Genomic DNA, 26,320 nt, shown 5'->3' with positions numbered 1-26,320 from the left:
TGACATTACTGAGTGTGCACTCGATCCCCTTGTTCAGATCATTGATAAGGAGATTAAACAGAACTGGCCCCAATACTGAACAAGTAAATCAGCCAAGCTCAGCAAGTGCCTGGGTAGATGATGGAACAGATGCTCTAGAAGCTGTGCTATGGCACATGGAGGACAGGGAGGTGATTCAAGACAGCCAGCACAGCTTCACCGAGGGCAAGTCCTGCCAGACCAACCTCATGGCCTTCTACGATGGAGGACTGACACCAGCGGAGGACTGACACCAGCGGAGGACTGACACCAGCGGAGGACTGACACCAGCGGAGGACTGACACCAGCGGAGGACTGACACCAGCGGAGGACTGACACCAGCGGAGGACTGACACCAGCGGAGGACTGACACCAGCGGAGGACTGAGGTAGCTGGGAAGGTCCCTTCCAACCCAAACCATCCTGTGATTCTATTCTATGGTTCCACATGCTGCTACTGCAAACTGTACCTGAGCACTGCACCCCTCACCCTCAACAGACTCGACAACCCCCCAGCACAGCCCAGGGCCTCTGGAGCAACAGACCCACCTGGTCCTTCTGGGCCGGCACCGCGGTGGTCAGGGAAACCAGCAGACACAGCTTGTCCTGAGAACCCCCTTGCTACCAGCACCATGACTGTATCTTTTTACACCATCACTTACTCAGCTGTTCGAGCTGCATTAAGTTCTGCTCCAGCTCCTCAAACACACGCTATCAGATAACAATTTAAACAGCAGAGAAGAAAACAAGGGTATTACTGCAGGCAGGTTTTGTGCCTGCCAGACAACAGGTCCCCACAACAAGCCTGTTTTTTTTCATGCTGAGCCAAAATAAAGCAAGTTAAACCGTAGCCAGGCAGTGTTTGAACCGCTTCACCTGAGTTAATCACAGGCCAGCACAGGACTGGCTGGACCCTGCCCTGTGCACACCAAGTGAAGCAGCTCAGGTTTCACAGGATCTGCAGGACCAAAGGCCTTTCACAAGCCGTTTGCATTCCCAGAACATGCTGCATTTTCTGTTATGCTGATCCAGCACCCTCGGCAAGAGCCAGCAGGTTCGCCAACCAACCAGCAGCAGCTTCATCCAAACGCAGTTTTGCAGAACACCTTTAAAACCCACGCTGGACGTACCTCCCGGAGACACCGACTGCTGTTTGCACTGGAGCAAACGGGCACACGCGTTTCGAGCTCTGCAATAACAACATCACCTCGACTGCACAGATGTGTCCTCCCTCTGCAAACATCTTCTCGTTTTGTCTTTGCTAACAAGGCCACGTGGGATAACCCCAAAGCAGATGGGCTTCAGGAAGAGGAATCACCCCACTTTTTAGTTACGTTAGTTAAAAAAAGACTTGGAAAGGCTTGAAAGAGCCAACTATCAAATCATCAATTACCACTTAAAAGACAAAAAAAAAAAATCACTCCTTTATTTTGGATTTTCTCCATCACCCTTCTACAAATAAATTAACAATATCTGGAATTACCATAGCTCCTGATAAACATTCTGGATGCCACTAAAAACTTTATTCTTCAGGGATTAAATTCTCTTCTGAACCGGACAAACAATGGATGTGGTTTCCCACTGAATTGTTTCCAACCTTCCGTGGCTTTGCTCTGTGTTATCCCCCTCCAAGCTCCACATCAAGACAGCCCACGGTGCTCTAGTCCTGCAGCTGAGGGGACACCCAAGAGCTTTTCCGATGTCCCCAGGAACATTCAGCCTCCAGGGACACCCAGCGCGGCGTTTTAAGCCCTGGTTGTGCTGGCAGGCACTTAACTTTAAGTGCTTTGCTGACCCAGGCACAAAGTCACTCCTCATTTGCACAATTCGAATACTTATCGATTCTTATCCATCAAGAATCACGTCATACGTTGCCTTATCGCACAAGCCAGAAGAACTTCCTTAGCACTTACTTTCCTAAGTACAAGGGGCAGGCTCACTTGATTTGTTTATTCTTTGCCCTCTAAGTCAGGATGCTCTGACCCAGTTAGAGGAAAACCACACCAGCTCCCTTGCACAGTGTTTGCAGCTCACCATTCCCCAAATTTTACTAAAACACAGTTCCTGGCACTTAATTTTCTTGCCGTCGTAGCCCCAACCAGCTGACACACGTTTCCCACCACCGGGCATCACCACTTAACACCAGAACCATTTTCTTGGTGCCGCCATCCTGCACCTCGGACACCTCTCTAGCTGCCATAACCTGTGGTCCTTTAACCAAAAAAATAAAGCTTTTCCCTAGTTGTGTACATACAATAGTCATTTGTCATCGTAAAGCACTGAAATATTGGGGCATTTTTTCTAAGGACGGAGATGGCTTAACAAACCTCAACTTTGGAATCACTCACCCTTCACCATAAAGACAAAAGGCCAAGGAAAACACTTTGGGCAGTGTTAAGCAATAACATCATCTGGAATTATTTTAGATAAGGGCTGAGTTGGCTACGGTTAACATCAAGCTCTGCGAGCACATCAGGGAAAAGCACCCGGATGTCTTTGTTTTCAACAACCCAGGCTCGGTTCTCCCCACCTACAAACCAAGGATGAAGATGGACAAGTGGTTCACCTGTAGAAGGGGAAAAAACCCCCAAAGTGCCCTGGGATTATCTCCTCAGACCACAACAAGTTGCTGAGACTGTCAGAAAAAGCTCCTGTTCCTGCAGATCACAGCCCAGTCCGGCTGTTGGGAGGAGACTCACCCAGCAGCTCCTGGAAAAAGCTCCACACAGGTCCCAAGAACTCGGCGATAACAGGAAGGAGCAAGGGGCAACACTCCCTTCCTGACAACACCTCATGTGTGATGTTCTTGTGTCGTTCTCAGACAAATATTTGCCAGTTAATTGTTATATGGGCTTTTTATTTTCATGATAGTTCCACTACTCAGCTATGATGGGCATTAGGATTATCCTGCTATTTTTGTCAGTATTAATCTGCGCTAATATATTCTTTCTGCTGTCTTTTATTCCACTCTTCCGTTGCTCAGCAAAGGGGCATTACTGCAACAGACCTGCCAAAAAACTTAATATTTCCAATCCCATTTTCCCCCTTTTGATGCAACTTTTCCATCACTTCTGAGCTTTTTGTGTCCATACTTCACCCCGAAATAAGTTTTCTGCTCCAATATTACCCCTTATTATTACCAAATGCACCCACAAACCAGGTTAAATACTGGCTTTTCCAGGTTACTTGGCACAAAGAGACTGCTTGTATTAGTGTTCTTCTTCATGTTTGTATTTTGCTGGTTTATTGATACATGTCAGAGTGTCATTCATCCTGACACCTGGGGTTTGGGATTTAATTAATGCCTATGACTCACTCTCCCACCCAATTCCATAATCCCCTGGTTACATTAGGGTATTTACATGTTATTTTATACCCATATAAGCGAAGATTATTCACCCTCAAGTTGCACACACAGAAAACACACAGCCTGTGCTAGAGGTCCAGCTTGCATCGTGTCTCAGGAGTACGTGGACATCATTGGTGTTTGTTTCCCACAATCCAGGCCACAAAATTAAAATATTTATTATTATTATTTTTACATGTAGGCTGTGTCAACAACAAAGCGGTGACAGGGTGTGCGCAGCGACCAGCTGCAACAGAACAGGCTCAGGCACAGAAACCACAGCTGGAAGTGCCACCTGAACGACTCTATGATGGCAGCAACAAGAACAGCGGTGAAACGCAGGACACGCTGCACAAACACAACAACCTCTGTGGAATCAGGAACGGCTGAACGTGGATCTCCTGGTCTTACAACAACCGAGTTCCTCTAACTCCAAGCAGCGTTTGTGTTATAAACCAAAGAGTCCCATTCTGAACAAGAACAAAACAAACCCCCTTATCCCCTGCCAAGAGACTCTCCAGCTGAGAAAAGCAGATAATAACGCTAAACTAAACAGGTCTACTCTCAGCTGAGGTTTTCTACCTCAAAGGAAATAACAAGCTTTACTTAGCTGGGTTTTATTTTCTTAAGTCACTTGACTTACGTTAAAGTAAAACAGTGCCAAGTTCAGGGAATGGCCTCAATCTGAAAGTCCTGCCTGCCCCAGCATCTCCGAGCAGTTTGGAACAAACTATTAAGATGAACTCTATGTATCAGGAATCCGGGTCTGTGCAGGGGTTTTCTCCTCCAGCTCAATGGCTCTAAAACACAAAGATAAAAGTGCTTATAGGCCGTGCAGCCCAAGAGCTGTGGAGCATGAGACCACAGCAAACAATGCCCCGCGGTTCCTTCCACGCAGGAGCAGCCCCTGGGCAGGTCCCCACACTCCTTGCTTTCCAAGAGGAAAGATCAAGCTCGGTGTCTCACCACGCTCACCTGAATGGTTAAACACCGCGAAAACAAGACAAAAATCAGCGCAGATTCTGGCTGGGTTATTAAGCTTTCAGCTGTGGGTTAGTCTGTCTCTGTGAGCTGCTTCCATTGCCCTTAAATAGCACTTTAAAAGGTTTAATACCAGAGCGGAGATAGAACTGCTCTGGGAAACTTATCAAATCACAACTTGAAATATCAACCACCAGTTAAATAGTCTGAATATTTACAAGTTATCTTGAGGGCAAGAAAAAAAAAAAAGCCACTAACTCCAGCTGAAAGAGCTTCGTCTGTGTAAGCGGCAATGGTCACAACCACTCCCAATTTCACCCATTTAAGTGGCTGTAGGAGTGAATCGGAGCTTCAGAACTGCAGGGAAAGTAGATAGTGCCTAGATAAAGCATAAAGGACACCTAGGATTTCAAGCCAGGAAACCTGAAACAGGCACAAATATCAGGAGAATCAGCTGAAACCTGCATCTCCCCAGATGAGATGACAAGCAGACGGAAAATTAGCTAAGCAGGTATGTTTGCAACAAGGTCAGGAATTTAATAGTGACCATACTCAAAAGAAGATTGTAACAGTGAAACAACTGTATAAAGTCAAGAGAGCTCCAATTTAAACTGACTGACGGGAAACGGAGCTTCTCATTTTATAAATACTTCTAGAGTCCCTTTAACTAAAGAAAATACAAAAGGAGCATGCACACATGTCATGTCTGTGTCAGGTTATTCAAGGAGAGAGTCCTCCTTGCATAGGACAAACCCTTGAAGGATATTCAAACTTTGCCAGGACCAGGGATAACCCACTGCCTCCTACACGGGCTGCTCCTGCTGCCAGAGGAAACAGCGCTGGGACACCCATTAATCTTCTGAGTTCACCTGGTTCACATTCGTACCAACCCCAGCACAGAGCAGCTCACAAACTGTCATTCAATCCTGTTTCCCAGCCTGCGGCAGAGAGAATTCTATGTGCAGCCCTGCGGCTCCAGAGGTATCCAGGTTCAGGCGAGATGCTCTGCTCTCTTCCACCAGCGATAACCTGTGTAAACAGCAAAAAATTCTCTCCAAAAAATTCTAGAAAGAATTTGGCCTCCACAGCGTACATTTGCACATATGAGCAATACAGTTTGCATGTTCTATTGGCTTAAAATAAGAGGAGCCTCCATTGCTGGCCAGCAACAATCTGTTCGGCAGCTTCGCGCTGAGCAAATTTGCCGGGCATGGAAAGCCCGGCATCTGCGTCAGCTGTGTGCAAATACCAAATGCAACTGCTGCACAACTGATTCAGTGGTACAGGGAAAGCAAAAATATAATAAACAGACACACACAAAAACCCCACGACGGCTACAAAGATATCTCCAGAATCACGTGCATCCATTAGACAACACACGGCAAAGATCTGCACCCAATATCATAAAAAAGGCCCAAGCGTGCAGGCAAAACCCAGCTATTTAGAAACTCCTCTCACTACCGACTCAAGAAAACAGCAGCTCTCACAGCCCCGGCTGCAGCGCTGCTTAATCTCGTCTTTAAATACCACCAAACTTTAGCAGAGCGCCTGGCAAATCTAACAGAGCAAAGGGCTCCTCTCCAGGTAACACACGGGCTCAGGTCAGGCCCAGCTTGTGGGTCAGATTCACGGCAGGAGCAAAGCAGGGACACAGCGAGCCCTACAGATTTACCATAGCTGAGAATCCTAATGTGATTATCCAATATTACCAACATAATTATAGGGCCCTTGCTGCAATATCTAGGCCATGACAAGACAGATTTAGATTTACAGGCTCCACCTTCTTCTGGGCGCATTTTAAACGGGCAGGATGTCATAGTTAATGTTTGAGTGGCAATCACGGCCACAAGTGCCTAAATTAGGCAAAATAATACAGCCAGAAACATCACTCACCACAGAACAGAAGCACGGTCTAGGAGAACAAGGCTGGCTGGCCAGGGGCTGTCGTGGGTTTTTGGGGTGAACATTTAGTTTATCATCTATGACACTCACAACTGCAATCAGCCACAAAATATTAATACAGTCCCAGGCATTTTCACTGCACTGATGATAGGGAAAAAGCTTAACCGCCTCTTCCTCACTTCTCTAGGTTTTAATTTGATAGGTCTGTTTGAAAGCTGTTTAACTTCTTTTCTTTGCGTTAAGGGCCCTGTCTCATTACAGGTCCATAAGAGCCACTCCTCTCTAGACCATACTCCTCCTGGTTCATGGAGAAGGTCAAAAAAGGAAGCTGTAAGTCACAAGACTGCAGAGAAAGGAGGGGAGACAAACAAGTGGGGCAGGGGGGAGGGAAATTAATCTCTGCCATACAACAGCATATTAAAGGCCTAAAATGATCAGTGGGCAGAATTCATCCTGTGCATGAACTCTGCGTTCCCTTTGCAAAAGCTCCAGTCCAAGGGCAGCAACAGCTCGTCACCCGTCCTCCAAGAACATAGAACACAGCCTGGATACCTTAATTGAGGGGTATTAGAGTCTCACAGTGTTTGTGACAGCAATTTTGGGACAAATAACTCACTAAATGCTATGGAGCTGTACTGGCCTTCACAGAAGGCAGCACATTTAGATGTTCACATGGGCAGATTCTCCAGGCACGTGCTCTACAGGCTTGTGCATCCACTCGGTTCCTCCCTGACATGCAGGCTTGGAAACTCAAAGCTGATGGAGCAGCATGTTATTACTATGCAGCAAGATACGCTGCCTCCGAGCAGATTACTTGGCAAAGCAGACTCAGTCCCTCTCTATTGTGATAATTTTAGTCCTTGAACTTCCACTGTAAGACTAAAAAAAAAAAAAAAAATTAATGGGTCACGAATAACTCGCAGCTTAAAAAAAAAATCATTTGTTTAGTTATCAGTCAGCCCTCTAAAAAGAACATTTCAGCTGCTATTATTCCAAGCAGCTGCTAATAGCATCTGAAACCTCGTTCATCTCCAAGTGAAATGAGCACTGGCACAAACATGCTGCGGAGCATGACGGGGTTTGAGCGAACGCCACTGAAACCGCCAAGCCAGCAAGAAGCTGCAGCAGCCGCGTGCGGCTGAGAAGCTTCACTGGAAAGGCATAAAGTGGTGAATCACAGGAGAGGAGAGAAAAAACACAACTAGTTAAGCAGACAGCACGTTGGAGCTGGAGGTGGGGAGGAAGGAGAAGGACTAAGCTGGGCAGGGCTGGGAATGTTTTTTAGCTGGGCCTGCAGGGCCAGCCGGAGCTTACGGGAGCTGTGGGAACAGCAAACTGCACTGGGGAAGCGACTCTGCCGGGATCCAAAGGGAGTTCATGGCAACAAGTCAGGCCTTTAGGAATTTTGATTGCTATGGCAGCATCCAGACATCCCCACTGAGCAAAGCAGCATGAAAAACAAGAGATACCCCAATACATATTAGACATTCTGGGAAAAGCTCAAGCTTACAGCGAACACAATACTGTAAGAGCCTCACAACAGCGGATGGTAGTTTGTGTCAACCAAATCTCTTCTTAAACCCAGGAATTTCAACCTTTTCAGGTCTCCCACATAACTACAAGAATACTCATGAGCCGCGGAAGTGCCATCTCACTGAGTAACAGGAAAACACAACTTAAAGGCTCCATAATATTCCTCTCGCAGATGATATGCTAATCGGACCCTGAAGACAGCAATGAACTTTTCAACTCCGCAGTACAAGCCAAGCACAGAGAGAGGCAGCTCCTGTCCCGCCAGGCAGCGCTCAGGGAATTCAAACAACTGCATACGGTCAGGAGCACACGGGATCCAGCATTCAGCATAAAGAAAAATTAAAATTAAAAAAATCAGCCCTAGATGATGCAGGGCTTTGAGCTTTCCCACATGTCCACAGGTGAGGAAGGAGAGAGATGGAGAGAGTCCAGCGTAGGGCAACCAAGATGCTGAAGGGAGTGGAGCATCTCCCGGGTGAGGAAAGGCTGAGGGAGCTGGGGCTCTTTACCTTGGAGAAGAGAGACTGAGGGGTGACCTCATTAATGCTTACAGATATCTAAAGGGGGAGTGTCAGGAGGATGGAGCCAGGCTCTTCTCGGTGACAAACAATGGTAGGAAAAGGGGTAATGGGTTTAAGCTGGAACATAAGAGGTTCCACTTAAACTTGAGAAGAAACTTCTTCATGGTGAGGTGGCAGAGCCCAGCCCAGGCTGCCCAGGGAGGTTGTGGAGTCTCCTTCTGTGCAGACATTCCAACCCGCCTGGACACCTTCCTGTGTAACCTCATCTGGGTGTTCCTGCTCCATGGGGGGATTGCACTGGATGAGCTTTCCAGGTCCCTTCCAAACCCTGAGATTCTATGATTCTATGAATAGGCACATGTCTGTCCATCTGTCAGATGTCTGGGCACAGGAAGGGACTGCAGGGGTCCAGAACCTGCAGCCTTGTGACTGTTGCTCACAAGCTCCATCGTTATTAGAGAGTTAATTCATCAGCCTAAAAGAACTTACATAACTGCTTGAGAATCCCAGCTTACATATAATATACAAATACCTGCACTTCTAGCCTGCTCAGCAGCACAAAAAGCTTTGAAAGTACAATGTAAGTACTTCTTCTGTTGTTAAGTTTAAAATAAAAGCAAAAGGTAGAAAACCACCCTGACCTACTCCAAAAATTTTAACTAAAAAAAAAAAAAAACCACACATGTTTAATCCTGTCACATGTTCCACTGAGTGCTGCATGCACCGAGTTTGTGTGTTCCCTGTGATCTCCGAATAACATCAGATCATTAGCAGATACTGTGTTAATTATCACATCACAATCAGCTGTAAGATTACAGCCACTTGCACGCAGCGAAGCCTCTTTCTGAACATGTGTCCGGAGGTGGCAGCACAGGAGCTGTATTAAACCCAAACACTGGGCCTGAGCAGGGCCAGGCAAGGGCCGCCCAGGACCTCCGAGCCCAGCCAGACTTTGCTCTGGGTTTGCGCTGGGTGACACAGCACCCAAGTCCACAACAGAAGTTCCTCGATGCTATGGTGACATGAATATTAATGACAGCGTGGTTAAAACACCAGACAAGGAGTTAGATTTGCATTTAAGACAAGGCTTTGTCACTGCTTTCTTATATAGCCCTTATCAAATCGTGACATCTTCATGGGCTTCAGTTTCTCATTTGTAAAATAATTTTATAAGCCTTCCTTCCACCACCTATTTATTTTGCAGAGAGGGGAAGGGGAACAACCATGCACAGAGCCACAGGTTGTTGTACACAGGGGTCTGCATGTTCGTTGAAGAGCAGAGACAGCACAACAGTCCCAACTGCAACTGGTAATTGGGTATAGAAACAAGAGAGTGAACTCATATTCACGTATCTGTAAGCACATCTAACTCAAAAGCAACAGGTAAAGGCCAAAAGAAAGGCTCTGACTTCAGCACAAATTTTTTTGCCTGAAATATGGACTCAAGGCAGCCCGGGACAGTCTGCCCACAACCTTATTGCCCCTTCCCTTCCTCTCTGCCACACTGTCCCTCCTTCACCCTTTGCCACCCCCCAATCCACACGGCAGTGCACTGCAATGCATTCCTTGAGTTCTTTACAAAACATAACCAATAATTAAAAAAAAAAAAAGAACCAGTAGGATCTTACCAAATGACAAATGGCTTCTTGTGTCATCTTACACTCACCGACTTCTAGAAGGGCTGCAATGAACATGCAGCCTCAGAGCTTCAGTCAGAACACTCTCAGCTCCGCACGCAGCACTTGTGATATTCCAGGGAATATCCAGCACACACCAGCTGGTGTCCAGACCACCTGCTCCCCAGCATGGTCATGGGCATCCTGCTGATGCTGCCTGGCCTGCAACGGGGAACTACGGCACAGAGACATCGTACAACTTCAGCAGGTACCTCCCAAGTGTGTAAATTGCTTAATGGGGCAATTGCAGAACTCCAGTGAAAGCACCAGGGATCCTGCAGCAAGAGAACCTTTCTGGCCCAGCCACGGAGCCATCCTGGCTTCTCTCTGCCCAGAGACGTAGTGCTGCCTCTTCCCCCAAGCAGCGGCTCCTGAGGGTACCGAATCCTGCCTGGCTGCTGGTTCCTTGGTCCTCATCAGCTCTGCACACCACACATATGTCTGCCTGATGAGAGGTGCTACAATATCCAGCTAAAATAGAAAGGCAGGGGTGACGGTGCACAAGGACGTGCACACACGTGCTTTCACAGATCCTCCTCGAAACTTCAAAGGATGCTTTCTTTAAGAATTTCAGCATATCTTTGACAACACCAACCATTTGTGTATCTTCTTGCCAAAGGTCATGAAGAGAGTTATTGGATCGGAGCCCAAAGGTCAACAGCAGCCACAAATATCTTCATATGCACACACGCAGTCATAAGGCAGGGATTTGCTATCGATCCAGCTCACTCCTCCCAAGAACCAGCTAAACGCTGGAAAGAAGGTCTTTATTTCTGAAGCACTTCTACAGTCAGAAGCAATTAATCCTTCAGAGGCTCATGACAGGTAACTAAAGCATCACTGCTGCAGGCAGGTCGCTCAGAGAAAGCATATAAAGCAACAGGTCTGCCCTTCTGTGCTCCTCTCACATCAGCACTGCTTATTTGCGTTCATTTTTAGTACTTTAAAACACTTGGAAAAGTCCAAGTTTTGTATCGTTCTCACTCCCGTAACATCTGAAGAGCTTCCATGCACAATCCAGGATAGCAGGAAAGTCACAAGAACAGGTATTCCACACCAAACCAAGGGTTCATCTCGCTTGCGATGCTGCTTTGAACAGAAACCGCTGTTCAGGGTAAGTCCGCATTGTGCTTCTCATTTCTTGAAGAGACAAGCTCCGAGTTTATTTTACTGCTGTCAGAGTTGTGCCGCAAAAGCACACGTTGACCTTGCAAGCACCATTTAGCTTAGAGAAGTAAAGGGGATACAAGCTAAGATTTCATCTGAATAACAGATGTGCATTTGGATAGCTTCAGAAGAGCACGTATTTCACTATCACACCCTCTAGAGCAGCGTGCCAGGTTGCTATTTAAGTTCACACAGGCACATTTTGGGGTCACCTCCCTATTACAGCCTTACGAACACTAAATAGGAAGTAAACCCAGTGTTCCTAACAGGGAAGGACCGCAGATCAGATCTACCTGTGCTCATCGCAGCAGCAGCTCAGCTGCGGAGGGACACGCACACAAAGTCTGTGCTTGGGGAACTCAGCTGCTGACGGCTTTTTTTATTTTTAATCTATGAGATCACCCGTCACCGGTATGTAATTTGTTTCAGTAAAATCATGAAGCAAACCAGATGCTACAAGCATCTTGTTCCAAAAAAGTCTTTAATCCAATCCTGTGACACATGGCCCAGGGTCCTGATGTCAGCAGGGGTTCTGCCACAAAGCAAACATAAATCTATGCCCAAATCACATGTGTGCCAAGAGCACGCCCATTTAAAACACACGCAGAGGCCGCGTTTGAGAGAAAACACAGACTGCAATTAAAGCACTCAATCTGGAAGGCCAGAGATCAATTCCTGACTTGGCCACACACACTGTACTGCTTCACCTTCATATCTCAGTCTATTATTTCCCAGCAGCCCCAAAAGGAACAGAAGGACACTTTTATAGATGATGGCTGGGTTCAGATACTCTGGCAACAGGGCAGCGAGGAGCTGTGGCCGCTCTCCTGTGCCTTCATTCTGCTGCATCCTACTGTGAGCAGATAACAATAACCTGTGTTTAGCTTTGCGCCAAATCCCGGACCTCCCACAAAAGGAGAAAAGGAAAGTTTCCCTAATGATAAAACGCCACAAATGAGAGAGAATTACCTTGCAATTGTGTTTCACTTGAGCCTTTCCAAATGTTTTCCTTGTGCTTATAAGGCACTGTCAGTATTGTTCCCACATTGAAAGCAGCACAACAGCCAGGATCTGATTGAAGGAGGTATGTTTTCAAAACAAACAATATCAGCACAAGGACATCCTGCATGTCTCTCCATCCAAGAAAGAAGGCAACCCTCCCTGGGAAACTTATTTATTCAGTTACCTCTCATTATCAAAAGAGAGCTCCTCTGCAAACCGAGTTTGCTCATGGCATGTTTCTCCTCAGAGACTTCCCGTCTCCTTCCACATGTGAAACACAAGTAAACACACACTTACTACAAACAAAGGCAAACCGGTTGTGACTCTCCAGAAGAGCAGCAGCAAGTCCTGCAGCTGGCAAGCTGCTGCTCCAACAGTCTGTCCAAATCACCATTTTCACTGAAAAAAGTCACCTTCAAAGGCAGCAGCTGCCAGTCCCAATGCGAGTGTGCAGCACCAGTCAGTTCTGACCCCTCATTAGCCGTGATTAATGCAGGTGGGTGAGCTTGGAAGGCAGCAAGTGCTAAACCCAAAGTGGATTCCAGCTTGTCTTCAGCACATTTATAACTTCCCACCTGCTCCCTTCAACTGCTGATCAGCTCCGTACAAAGGGGAGAAGGCCTGTGACACAACAGAAACACTATAGTGGTCCATGCTCTCCTTAAATACAAAAATGTCACTGCTGGTGTCACAACCAGAGGTAACTTGTCTGTATACAGCTACTAGAACACTCCACAAAGCCTCAGTTAGATAGTTAAACCCCGTATTTTCCACGGCCAGAATCCCAAAACTAAGCTAAGTAAACGAGTTTCATAAGGCTGTTGCAGAACTGCTTGTATTAGAAACTATTCTGTTCTAACAGGGAAGATGACTGCAGAAAACAGCCCAGTGCGGTCACGGGGGGACAACTGTGCCATTAAACACGCTTTTAGCCACTATAGCTGTTACATAAGAAACAAGCCACCCCCTGTACGATCACAGCCCCTTTCTCTGACACATTGCATAAACCTTCCGAGCGCGGCTCGACGATGCAAGTCTCCGGGCTACACAACTTCTTAGGCAGTTAAATCCACTAACACCTTTTGCCTCCTGATGACACGTCGGGACACGGCGCACACTCTGCCCCAGCAAAACCTGCACTGCTAAAAGCGCCAAAGCACTTGGGATCCCTCGACATTTACCCAATAACTCACTTGGGATTCCTCACCAGTTTGCCTGGCTTGTACACTCTAAAAACCAGACTACTAAAACACAGAGGAGCCAATATCCCCCTAGCACTGCAGAGCACATGTACATGCCCTGCATCACAAGGTACACAGGGAAAGCAATAGAGAAAAAAAGAATTAAAATCACATGTCCCATTCCAAGAGGAGAAATAGTTTAATTCCTAATCCAAATGTCACTGGTCAGCTGATTAGCAGCTGGCACTTGGCAGAAGCTAGAAGGCAAGAGCTGGCAAAATACATTTCAAAGTGATGTCTTGAACACAGCCACACTGGAATTGGGTTGAGGGTCATGGAAATCTGCAAAATTTATCTAAGATGGGGTTTGGTTTAAAGTTAAGTTATTTCAGAAGAAGTTACCATGTAATTTTAGTGACTTCAGGCTACGGTGCTGTGGGGAAAGGGAACGCTGGCTGTAAATTCTCTGCAATGGGGCCAACCACACATTTCAGCAGCTCTGGGGCCTCCGTCTCCACTGGGCACAGGTTGGGCACTCACAGCCTTACCAAGCTCCTCAAACACGTGCCGGTCTGCAGGTCTGCCCAAAACCCACGATGAAGCTGGCAAATTGAAGCTAATTTCGCATTGGTTTATAATGTCTACCGTTAATGCTTCAAAATATACGTTAGCTAGCAGCACACATCTGAAAAACATGTCAGGGAAATGCCTGGCAATTAAAGCTGAGTCCCCTAATTTACACATTTTTAAGGGGAAAAGACTACAAGTAGCACCTTCAGAAAAATCCTACTAATTCAAAGAGAGACTTTTCACAGGCCTGAAGACATGCAGCCTGTACCTTTTGCTAGAAGGAGACCAAGACAAAAATCCTAACGCAAACACACACCCCATCAGTGTTTACAGGCCTTGAATCAACTCAACACTCTTACAACGTGGCAGATACACAGAGTAACAAAAAACAGAGCCCCTGAAAACTGGACCCTGGGGCAATCCGCACCTTGGCTGCTTGAGCTCAGAGTACACGTGGCTTGTGGTGCCAGATCTACCACACATGCACATCCCACAAACTCCTCAGTCAATTTGTGACTCTTGGTAACATCCTTCTAAATGTTTCTGCCGTTCTGGCCCTCATCACTGAGACAGCACCCACCTCATAGCTCCAGGTGGGTTTTGGGGATGGGTTTCTGTTTGTTTGTTTTTCCCTACACAAAGGCATAGACAAAAAGCAGCGTCCAATTTGATCACACTGTTTCATAAGCAAACCAGTAAGATAGTAGCCTGACTCACCCTCACGCTCAAATGCCTCCTGGGCACCCATCTCAGCTCCTCAAGCACCTTCAAGTCTGTAAACCACCCCCAGCCCACACAACAGAACTCGGCTGATGCCCTCGACTCAGCCCCAGCCTTGCAGAACTCCCTGGCTAATCCTCACACAAACTTTGAGGGGAATTTTCAAGAGATTATTCATACTACCACATGGATTAGAGCAAAACGACTACAGACTCAACCAAGAATCACCTATTGCAATATACTGTTTGTAAAAAAAATACTGATTCACTGGTATTACAACACCATTGATAAACAACAGGCAAGTTCCTTCTGTATTACTCCCATCTACTTCCTTCCAAAAGGAAGGAATGCTCCTCCCCGCCCAGGAAAGCAAGCATCCAGACACAACTATTTTTAAGGGGGTGAGGAGCGTACCTAAGCACAGCGGATATTTTGGGGGATCTACACAAGAGGCTGCGAGCCTGTGGAGCCGTCTGCCATCTGGCAGCCGTCACGGTGCCTGCGCCACAGGCTCCCGGCACCCACAGCAGCTGCTCAGCAGAACCAAGGTGCCCAGTCACAGCTGTGACAGGCACAGGTAAATCCCAACACTTTTCATTCCAGAAGTTCCACTCCAAGCAGTTCCTCGGGCTTACAATTCAAGTCTCCTCCACACCATCCATTGCCATTTCAGAGGCTTGTTCTTTTAAGCCACTTATACGTCTCATTTATTTTGTAGGCTTCACGTGCTGCAGACAAAACACAGGCCTCTCCTCTCCCTTCTAAAGCAACAGTGATGAAATACGTTCCTTTCCCACACAGCATACTCCTCTTCCTAAGTGCTTCCCAGGGGACTTTTCCTTTCAGCAGAAATAGCCAAGACTTCACAAGTTGCCTTTTCAATGCTGCTGAAGCACCAAAATTCACTGCAGGTACAAAAGTTTTCCAGATGAGGATTCAGACATCAGTCGTGCTGGGACCAGGTTGCCAGCGAGCTTCCCAGGTCTCCAGCTGAGTCAGCGAAAAAATGCTGTTTGCCAACACTTGGGGAACACGCACAACTGCACCAAAAGGCCAGAATTACATAAAGCAGCAGCACCTCTGACCCACGCTGACTCCCCAGACCTACCTTTCCTATAAAGGAAACAGCATTTTTCCCCCCTCTGTTCCCAGCAAGAGGCGACAACCTGCAAACCTACAAGCTACCTTGCTCTGTCCCCTTGAAGACTTCACTCACCACGTGGAAGGATTTCAGATAGCCCACACCAGAAGTCGAACTGTGGGGAAAACAGTTTACCAAAAGAACTTCCATCGCCTTGCAGCATGGGCAAGAAGAGAATACAGCACCTATTTCACAGGCCCACTGCAGTTCGCTTGGCCTGTGCGTGCAGATCCAAGGGCTGCAGCCAACACCAGGCTGTGCTCCATCCAGCTAAGACAGCAGAAGTCAGAGGAAAAAGCCCCCCAAGCAGCAGCTCCTCCAGGACAGTGAGGTACAGAGGGGAGGCACTTCTGTGCAACCTGTACTTCCAGCTTTGGTGGCTGTAGCTTCAGCCACCGAGCAGGACAGAGCCCGGTGACACACCGGCTCGCTTCCCGGGGCAGAACCTGCCAACAGATTATTCATCAGCAAAAAAAAGCCTCTGTTTTCCCATGTTAGCAGGATGAGGCCAGTCTGCATTAAAAAAAATACCGTGATGGCTTCTCAGGCTTAGTTCTTGTAGTTCCTAAGCTCCTAGGGCCAAAAAGGCCTTGGAAATATCAGCCAAGGCAAACCTATATTGCAAATGTCAAGTCAGGAAAAAAAAAAAAAAAATCACTATAGTTACTGGCTGAAGGATTGTTTTCAGAGCTGTTCTCAGCCCAGCGTGCAGCACAACATATCAGAAATCGCATCTGAAACATGAACACCGATCTATTTTCTTGTACACTCTTTACAAACCTGAACGCACACAGCACGCACAGAGTCTCTTTTCCATTTTAGGGTTCTTTCTGTAAAAGCCAACACAGGTCCTCCCACTCAGCTCCCAGCCAGCAGCTCCCCTCTCCTTCGCAATTACAAGAGCAAAACAAAACACTGTTTTGACTGAAATTGCAAAGGATGCTGCGGAGGAGATGGACCAGGAGCAGTTCTGAGGAGGCCAACATCTCTCTGAAGGTCGAGGGTAAGGTTACCAGCCAGAGCCGCTCAGAAGGTTCCTTAGAGCCCAAACAAATGAAATGTAAAGTGATAGTTAAAGCAGCAGTGCTGGTTACAGTTAAAAAAATACCACCAGCAGCTTGCTGCACTGCAAGCACTGCTCACCTAAGAGTTTTATAATCCCTTCTGTTCATTTTCAGTTCTTTAAGTGTTTTATTTTGAAACAAAATGTGATTTGGATTACCACTTCCCTGTAGAAACAGCACACAAACAGAAACACCTCATCCCAGCCCACAGGTAGCTCTGCTCAGCCTACCTATAGGTATGACATTCCTACAAGGAATTTATCCAGTGTTTTATTCCTCTCTGCTTAAGGTAGGAAAGGAGACAACTGGCTGAAGAAAGTTAAAGTGAAGACCACTGCTCACTTCATTTACAGCACCTTGTTTTGCACCAAAACACTTGATAATTTTGGGTTGGCTTGGGGTTGTTTCTTTGGTTTGGGGTTTTGTTTTTGTTTTTTTAAATCCCAGTTTAGGGAGGGTGGGAAACAGCTTCAGAAATTCCCTCCATTTCTAAAGCATTATAGAAAAAAAAATAACCCAAACAAAACCAAACCAAATCCAGCAAACTCACACTGGGTTTACACCCGAGAAGACCAGAAATGTCAGTTTGCAGATGCCACTGGATGGCAAGTCTGTCAAGGACAGGGAAATATTTGGGGAACTAGGGGCAGAGCGGGAGGCAAAACACAAGGGCAAGGCCAGAGCCTCCCTTCCCAGCTTCATGAGGGAAAGGGGGAGGCAAGAGAGGCCAAGGCCAGAGGCACCGGGGTCTTACCTTCCGCCAGCACCTCGTCCACCGTCACCTGGTAGCGGCCGACGCTGAACACCCGCCCGATGTACCCGCTGCCGGGGCCGCCGGAGCCGCCGCCGCCGCCGCTGGTGCCCGACCCGGGGCCAGAGCCGCCCTGCTCCCGGCGAGAGTCAAAAAACTTCTTCATTTCTCAGGAGGCAGCAGCCGCCTGCTGACGGGCCGACGCTGTCTGAAGGTCCCAAGCCCCCGCTGGCTCCTCCCCGGCCGGGCCGAGGCCGCTGAGGGGACCCGGGGCCCCTCGCCTGGCGGGGCCGAGCGGAGCAGGCGCGCGGTCCTCCGGGGATTCACACCTGCAAAACCACAGCGGGTCACGGGGAGGGAAAGGCGCCGATCCCCACAGCGCGGCCCCCTCAGGGCCGCCCCGGCTGACAGGGCCCCCCGGCCGGTACCTCTCTGCGGGCGGGAGGCGCCTCCATGCACCCCGCAGCGGCGCCCAGGGCCGGCCGGCCGCAGCCCCAGCGGCTGCCCGCGGCGGGTCACGGCGGGGGCCGTCTGCCGGCAGGGCCCGGGGCCCGCATCGCTGCCTGGCGGAGCTCCCGGCGGCCACCGAGCCCGTCAGGGAGCGACCCCTGCGCCGCCGCCAGCCCCCGCCGGCCCCATCCGACCAGGAAATGGGCTGTCACAGGAAGTCCCGGCTGCCGGCGGGAGCACCGCCCCCGCGCCTCCGCCAGCCCGGAGGACTCGGCCCAGTCCCGGCCACGCCGCCCCAGGATGTCCCCCCGACACCGGCGGAGCCCCCCGGGAGCGCGGCCACCACCCGCCGCCCCACAGCGCGGAGGGGCGAGCGCCCTTCGGGTGGGGGGGTGGGTGGAATGGCGGCAGCGGCCCTGCCGCGGGGCACGCTGGGAGCGGTAGTTCCCGCCCACCGAGCAGGCGTTGCCGCGGGGGCGCATTGGACTACAACTCCCGGCATGCAGCGCGGCTCCCCAGGGCGGGGAGGGGGTGAGGGGGCGCGGGCAGGGGGCGACGTTTTGGCGGGGCCGTGAGGGGCTGTGGGGAGAGACCCCGGTGCGGGGGAGAACGGAGGGTGACCGGGGGCTGTTGCTTCCCTTCCACGGGAGGGATGAGCACAAAAATCGTGTCAGCGAGGAGCCGCGGCCCACGCTGGCACCTCACCACACCTATTTACATTTATCGTTGAAGTAGTGCCCTTAAACTTGACATTTTCCTGTCATAAAAATAGAAGCCCCCTGCTGTGCCATCTTGGGTTTACCCTGAAGCACAAGGCTTGTCTTCACACAGACCCTGCTAGTGCTTGGTCCGAGAGCCTCAAATAAAACTAAAAATAAACCGGAGATATCCCCAGCTCTCAAAATCACTGAGTGTTTTAAACCTGGCAGTTGGTTTTGTAAAGCCTGCGTGTTAGATTAACCATTAAATGCCATCTTTCTCCTCCCCACTCCTGCACCTCGCACAGCTTGAGATGTTCACACACAGCGATGTGGCTCATCCAATGGCCCAAAGCCCTTGGGTCTGGCTTCGGCGGAGTTTAGTTTAACTCGAATCTTGTGAAATTTCCTTTAAACGCATTTTGTGTTCTTTTTCCCTCAGAAATCAGGAGATTTTTCCAGCCTACAGCATCCACAGCAGCCAGCTCCTCTCCTTTCCATATGCAATAACAGGGAAAGCCAGAGCTGGGTTTTCAAACAGCAGAAAGAAACGTTGAAATGGCAAAAATTGCTTTCCCCAGCCTGCAGCCCAGAACACAAAGCCCTGAGGAGCGTGTGGCTGCCAGAGGAACGCCCCCATGACAGCGCCGCTCGCCTTCCTCCCCTCGGACCGAGGCAGGAGAGGAAACCAGAGCATTCTCACATTTTCCCCTTAACTATTATTTCCTGTATTATGGTAATAACTACAGCCGTCCTGCTGACAAACTCCTGTCCCAAGCAGATAGTCTGGTTACTGTGGGATGGCAAAAATATTTAACTTTTGCACAGCCCTTTTTCCTGCGTCGCTTTTGGGCACGGGCTTCCAGGAATGCCAACAAGATTGGATGGACATGTTGTAAAAAGACCTAATTGATTTTTCCCCAATGTCTGAAGACTTTTAAGACACATCTAGCTCTCCAAATAAGCCAGTAAAATTGCCAGTGATAATATTTAGCATGTTGGATACACAGATCTAAAAGCGCATCACTGTATAGTTGCTTTTGTGCTGAGGCAGAGTTAATTACAGTTAATGCTACAGGTCTCCCATCCTTGTTTTCAGCAGTACTTGTAGGTAAGGGTGTACAAGCCCACTCTGCACCTCAATATTCTCTGTGCGCCCCCTCATTCACCCATAGTTTGTAGGGGCTCCTGTCTGCACCTGATTTCCAAGTGTCATGCAGCAGACACCCTGAGTCCGCACGGCTGGAACTGCAATCACGTCGGCAAACACAAGTGCGAGAGTTGTCCTTTCTCATTTCACAGGTTTTAATCCTCATTAAACCTTTCTGGGCTGTGGTTTGGGGCTGTGTGATGAGTTGCCAATGGTCCATACAGAAGGTTCACTTGCCCTTCACGTTAAATATGAACTGGGTAAAGTCCCAGTTGCTTCTATCCTTTTTGTTTTTAAATTACTCTAACCTGCGAAACATGCCTCGATATCTACTAAGAAACACCCAGTACAAAACAAAAGAGCCCTATAATCAGTGATTTCTGGGGACTCTGCAGAACTGAACGATTTCCAAGGAAATTGGGCATCTCTGTACAGTACAGGGAAATGACTCATTTCCAACTGGAGAAGATAAAGCCTGCTGCCATGCAGGGAGTGCAGATGCACTGCTGAACACCCTCACCAGGCACCGAGAAGTACTTTAGTTAAATGTACCTGGGAGTGGTGAGGTATAACGCAGACGAGCATCAGCCCCATGTACAACTGCAGGGCCCTGATGTTCTCTCCCCAGGCACCAAACTGTTGGTGACCGGTTTGGGGAGCAAAAGCTCAGCAGGTTCCTCGGTTGCAGACGCTGATGTTCTTTATTCAAGAAGGCACGAGGCTCTGCTGCTCTGCTGCAATCCCCGTGGCCTTCACGGGGATCAGAGAGAACTGAGCCCGAAAGCTTTAAGTGAAAAAGCTGATCAGCGATTGCCAGCAGAGACGTGGTCTTAGTATTAACGCTTTTGTGTTAGCCTGGAGCAACTGCAGGGTGCTCGTAGATTTGTTCCACTGCAGAAAGAAACTTCAGCCTGACTAATACTGTCAATCCCAAACACTGAAATGTAGCTGTTAAATCTCGTGATGCTGCTTTTAAAATATTTGCGTCCCAGTGCTGCGGTCAGCAGAGCTGTTTGCCTGCGTATCGTCTCCCTGAGCCCTGGCTCCCCTGTGCAGCTAAGAAAAGGCATTCAAATCCCCAGGAAGAAGCACATTAATACAGCTGCATCCCTCTTGATCAAACTTTCCAGACAGCTCAGCATTTTCTAAATAAAAACAGACGTTTGGAAAGGTTTCATGAGATTAACCCACAGGCGAAGGCACACTGTCCTCTCCTGGACATTTCGAGAGTGACAATAAGGTGGAAAAGCCTCCGTAACTATCCAGGGGCAACCAAGTAATAATCTTATTTTCCTGTGTTCAGTGCATAGTAATTAAGTCTTCTCATGTCGTTATTTTTATCTTGACAAGGATGTTGTCCTAAACACACACGTTTACTGCAAAAATTTCCATTGAGTACTAGAGCCACTATTGTATCCATCTCTCTTTCTGCCTGTGTTTTCTGGAATCCAAGGATTTATTTTAAGCACAAACACGCCTAGCATAAACAGAAAAAACATCACTTTTCCACCTCTAAGAAAAGGTCAGCTCTCAAGCACACCATCATCTAGTTTGTAGTTTGGCTAGGTTCAGGGTTCTGCAGAGGAACAAAAAGAAGACTCCAAAATTCATACCTATATTTTACCTGGTTAAAAATTAAAACTTTCCACTTCTTACATGCTCCTGTTTGCCCTTGGAAGACATACCCACCAGCTCCAGCAATGCCTACACTTCCTGCAGCTAGAAGCCAACATCTTCCATTAGTGGTAATGGCACTCATGGCCTATATATATAGTAGATGCACACGGAAATAATTGAGCCGTTTGAGGTCTGTGGGCTCATACATATTTGATATAATACTATACATAGCGTGGATTGATATTGTGTACCTCAATAGGATTGACCACCAAGTCAAAAAGAGCCATGTTTCTCAAGGAGCCTGGCTACGCACTATAAATCTATGCCATCTTTTAAAACAGCTATCATTATATTAAGAGAACTTGAAGACTGAGGGTACCCTCAGGCTTTCCTGTCCCCAAGCCTTTCCCCCTGGGCATCTACCCAGCACCCTGTGGTCACTGTGACCTTCACTTGGGTGCAGCTGTAGGACAGGCCTGGCTGTGGTTCTGTCTTTGGAGCTTGCTGGGTGAGCTCCAGACTTGAGTTGTAAGCAGAGCAGTTTCTTAGTTCTGTTTAATCTCCTTATCAATGATCTGGATGAAGGGATCGAGTGCACACTCAGTAATGTCACAGATGACACCGAGTTGGGTGGAGTGTTGATCTGCTGAGGGCAGGAGGCTCCACAGAGGGATCTGGCCCGGCTGGATCAATGGGCTGAGGCCAATTGTCTGAGGTTCAACAGGCCAAGTGCCGGGTCCTGCCCTTGGGCCACAACAACCCCATGAACGCTGCAGCTGGGGAAGAGCAGCTGGAAAAGGACATGGGGGTGCTGGTGACAGCGGCTGAACATGAGCCAGCGTGTGCCCAGGTGGCCAAGAGGCCACCAGCATCCTGGCTGGTACCAGCACTGTGTGGCCAGCAGGCCCAGGGCAGCGACCGTCCCTGTGCTGGGACCTGGGGAGGAAAAACCTCGAATCCTGGGGCAGTTCTGGGCCCCTCAGCTCAGGGCTCAAAATGGCGGCACCAAAATCACCTCAGGGCTCAAAATGGCGGCATCAAAATCACCTCAGGGCTCAAAATGGTGGCACCAGGGGCGCCAAAATCATCTCAAAACACAAAATGTCAGCCCTTGGGCCACGGGGATCACCTCAGGGCTTGAAATGGTGGGACCAGGGGCACCAAAAGCACCTCAGGGCTCAAAATGGCAGCCAGAGGGGTGGCGGGATCGCCTTATGAAAGCCCTTGAGGTGCTGGAGCGAGTTGAGAGAAGGGAACGGAGCTGGTGAGGGGCTGGAGCACAAGTGTGATGGGAGCGGCTGAGGGACCTGGGGGTTCAGCTGGAGAACAGGAGCTGAGGGGAGACCTTCTGATCTCTGAACTGCCTGAAAGGAGCTTGGAGCCAGGGGGGTCGGGCTCTGCTCCCCAGGAACAAGCGCCAGGAGCAGAGGAAACGGCCTCAAGTTGCGCCAGGGGAGGTTGAGGTTGGATGTGGGAACAATTTGTTCCCCAAAGGGCTGTGGGGCATTGGAACAGGCTGCCCAGGGCAGTGCTGGAGTCACCATCCCTGGAGGGTTGGACAGACGGACATGAGGTTCTCATGGTAGTGCCAGGGATGGGTTATCAGTTGGACTTCATGAGTTTGAGGGTATCTTCCAACCCAAATAATTCTATTATCCTGTTAAGATATTTAATGTGTTTTCCCCACTCCAAGGACTGCATCAGCCTGTGAGTTTTTATCATATTTCCATGAAGTGATGAATACGTGTGTGCCTTCGAAGTCCCCCCTCACTGGGCAGTCAGAGCTCTGTTTCTATCCCCCAGAGCTGGGTTGTAGTCAAATTACAGAGCAGTTAAGTAAGATAAAGCTACATAGAGGCAGATATTAATTAAGAAGAAAAAAAATGAAAACTATTCATTTCCTCTTCAGAACTCTATGTATGCTAATTGAAGAAAACATTCATTAAGCCTATTAAATGAAATTTAGGTTTGATAATACATTTAAGGCTGCTGGCAGCAATGGTGCAGCAGTTCATAGGCTGCAGCTTTGGGGAGAGGGTTTGGGTTGTTCCACAAATGATATTTGGCTTCCACAGGGGCAGGAGGAGTTTCCCTCACTGGCTGTGTCTCCATGGAGCTGGCAAACGCCCTAAGGCCTTGGGCTTAAACGGGATCAATTAGTCTTGACAGTGGTTTGGGGTTTTTTTGAGGCTAAATTATTATATTTGTACAAACTGTACTGTGAATGCAATTATAGTGGTCTAGCTCGGATTTTGCAAGGAAGGAGACTCTGCAAAGGAAAAGGAGAGTGCTTGTGGCTTGAACGCTCTCTCGTCCCTAATGTTATATCATGACAAGGAGTGTAATTCTGATTGCACTGTATCCACACCGGGAGAGGTCTTCCCAGCAAGTAACGGGAATGGCTTCTCAAGGCCGGGCAACCCCAGACCACCTGAAACCCCATGGGCACCTTCTGCCCCAGCCTGTGCCCCACGCTCTGCTGGGATGTCAATGCCAACCTGTTTGCCCCCATTCAGCTTGAGCAGCGGAAGGTGAGACAACACAACCAGGACCGAGAGCAAGCCACAGCTTGTGTGACTGCAAAGGGCTCTTTGAAAGGTAAAAGCGTCACCCCACAAGTGCCGTAAGTGTCTTCACAACCCCGCTGCGGAGGTGCTTGCTGACTCCATTCCCCTTGGACAGCGTTTGTTAACGCAGGGGCCAGCAAAGCCATCGAACAACCAGTGGCCCAGAACTATTTGCCTTCCCCGCTGTTTATAGCTTTAGCTAATAAAAGAAAACAGTAGACTGGGCTCACGGCCAAGTGCAGCCTTAAGTTTCTGGGTAAGAGAAAGGCAGAGCGTGTGGGTGTTTCTGAGACAGTGTCAACGCAGCATATGCTGTGGGACAGCAGCGCGAAAAGCACCGAGCGCAGTAGCACCCGCGACACCGTTCTAGTTGTCACTGTTATAAATCGTAGCAGCACCCAGGATCTCCTCGTGTGTGCCTGCCTGCAGAACACACAAGCATTCCTGGCTTAAAAAATCTTATCGTTGAAGCACACTTGAAATGTGGAGTTTGAGTCCTGGCTCTTCACTGTCTCCCATTACCATTTATTTTCTAAGGCACATAGACCACCATGTCTAAGTTGTCTCTTGTTTTAAAGGCACTAAGAGGGATTTTCTCAAATAATTTCTGCTCCCTGTTGCTTCTTGGCCTTACATGACATGTGAATTTATATAATCAGCCCAGGTCTATCCATAGAGCCCTGGTACGCTGTGCTCAGAGCTTTGGAAGGTCCTGCCTGGATGGGTAAGATGTAGAGAGCTGCACATTCCCCTGGTGATACTGACTGTACAAACAGTATTTCTAATGGTTATGGTAGGTAATGAAGAGCTAAGAACACTTCAATTTCTTACATGAATTGGAATATTTCCATTTTCCCACCTGAAATAAACCTTGCTTACCTATTTCTGGGAGTGTGTTGGTCACCTTCCATCTTCTCCTTGCAATAAAAGGGCTTTGCTCAAATAATAGAACAAAAGCTTCAGGCTGTCTCTTTCTAGTGTCATCCCCAAAACACCCCTGTTTCTACAAGTTACCTCTGATTTGTGGAAACAAACTCTTAATCTTACACAGTGCTGAACTGGCGGTAAGGAGACATGCTTGCTCTAAACATCAAAAGTACCCCTCGATTTCTGCATCAAGGCCCAGTATCTGCTATTAACTTTGTGATTAATCTGATATTAATCTGCAGAATGTGAGGATTCTTCACCCTCTTACAAGCACGAAAATGAGTGCTGGTTTTCAGCCTCCATCCTCTCTACGCGCTGCTATGGAGACAGTCTGAGCCGCAGCATCGCTCCCACTTGGGCAACAGCTGAAGAACTTCATGTGCAGGGGCTGCCGAATGCAAACTGCGGGTGCTCCAGCACAAAAAACGAGCATCCCCTTATGAGCTTCCCAAAAACACCTGCATAATCCCCAAAGCCCCGAATTCTGGCCCCCGCTTAAATCTGTAGGAGGTTGGCTAACGACTTCGTTAGAGCCAGGATTTGGATCTCAGCGAATGAGGCTGTTTCTCTGAAGCTAAAGGCAGATACCTGCTAATCAAATGACACACTGAAAACTCCTTTTTCCAGCACCAGGCTCCTCTGCTCCCTGAAGTGCAGATTTAAAAAGCCACGTCCTAAAGGCAAAACCAAAAATGCTGCCGTTTTCCAAGAGGTTCAGCTCTGTTCTCACTGTGAGCCCTCAAATAAATACCCCCTGCTTAACAGGCGGGCTGCTTGAGCTCTGTTTATTTACTTAATGCACACTGCCCTGTCTCTCTGTGACCTTTCATTTTTATTATGTCCTTTGTAGAAAGAGGAGAACAGCAGGATGGAGTGGGAATACAGAGCAGGCACGCAACGGAGTAAAGTCTGGGGATTTGGAGAGCTTGATAACAGGGGGGTTTAACATAATCAATGGGACAAAGAGTGAAAAGCCATGTGCTTTGTCACTTACTACACCGCGAGCAACTGTGGTTTTGATGTGAGGACAGCAAAGTTCTGCTGGACAGTGCTTCAGGCTGCAGGTATTTAAGGAGAGCTGCAGCTTTTCCATCCTTTAAGAGATAAAATGCACATGCTGAAAGATGAGCAGGCCCTACACAAAGGGCTCCTGAACCTTCTATAGGTAATTTTTCCTACGGCAACAACCCTTCCCGAGCGGAGCGGCTCCTGCAGCAAAGCACAAGAGGGTGCAGACATCCACTGCCCCAGATCCCCTGTCCTTCCATCCACCTTCCAGATCAGCTCAAATAACTCTCCGCATGGTCAGAAGCTTTTGTACTTTGTATTTTTTGTTCCT

The 26,320-nt window shown here is 48.4% G+C and overlaps 1 protein-coding gene across 3 annotated transcripts in view; it reads right to left on the bottom strand.

The window, feature by feature from the left end:
• The window catches only part of AAK1 (AP2 associated kinase 1), a 72,833-nt gene extending 54,487 nt beyond the window's left edge, over nucleotides 1–18,346 (bottom strand). For 2 of the 3 annotated variants that reach the window (XM_082072529.1, XM_082072530.1), the window contains exons 1-2: nucleotides 18,001–18,341; nucleotides 17,576–17,901 (exon numbers count right to left, since the gene is read on the bottom strand). In XM_082072529.1, the coding sequence (XP_081928655.1) occupies nucleotides 17,576–17,738 (163 nt within the window). In that variant the 5' untranslated portion in view covers nucleotides 17,739–17,901; nucleotides 18,001–18,341. Of the gene's footprint in view, nucleotides 1–17,575; nucleotides 17,902–18,000 lie in introns of all 3 variants that reach the window. The other variant, XM_082072531.1, reaches the window with a different exon arrangement.
• Between the last annotated feature and the right edge of the window lie 7,974 nt (nucleotides 18,347–26,320).

Source organism: Streptopelia decaocto, assembly GCF_964273445.1.
Source record: "Streptopelia decaocto genome assembly, chromosome: 25".
NCBI classification, from domain to species: domain Eukaryota; kingdom Metazoa; phylum Chordata; class Aves; order Columbiformes; family Columbidae; genus Streptopelia; species Streptopelia decaocto.
The sequence above is the reverse complement of the archived record's forward strand: the minus strand, read 5'-3'. Positions and strand labels throughout refer to the sequence as shown.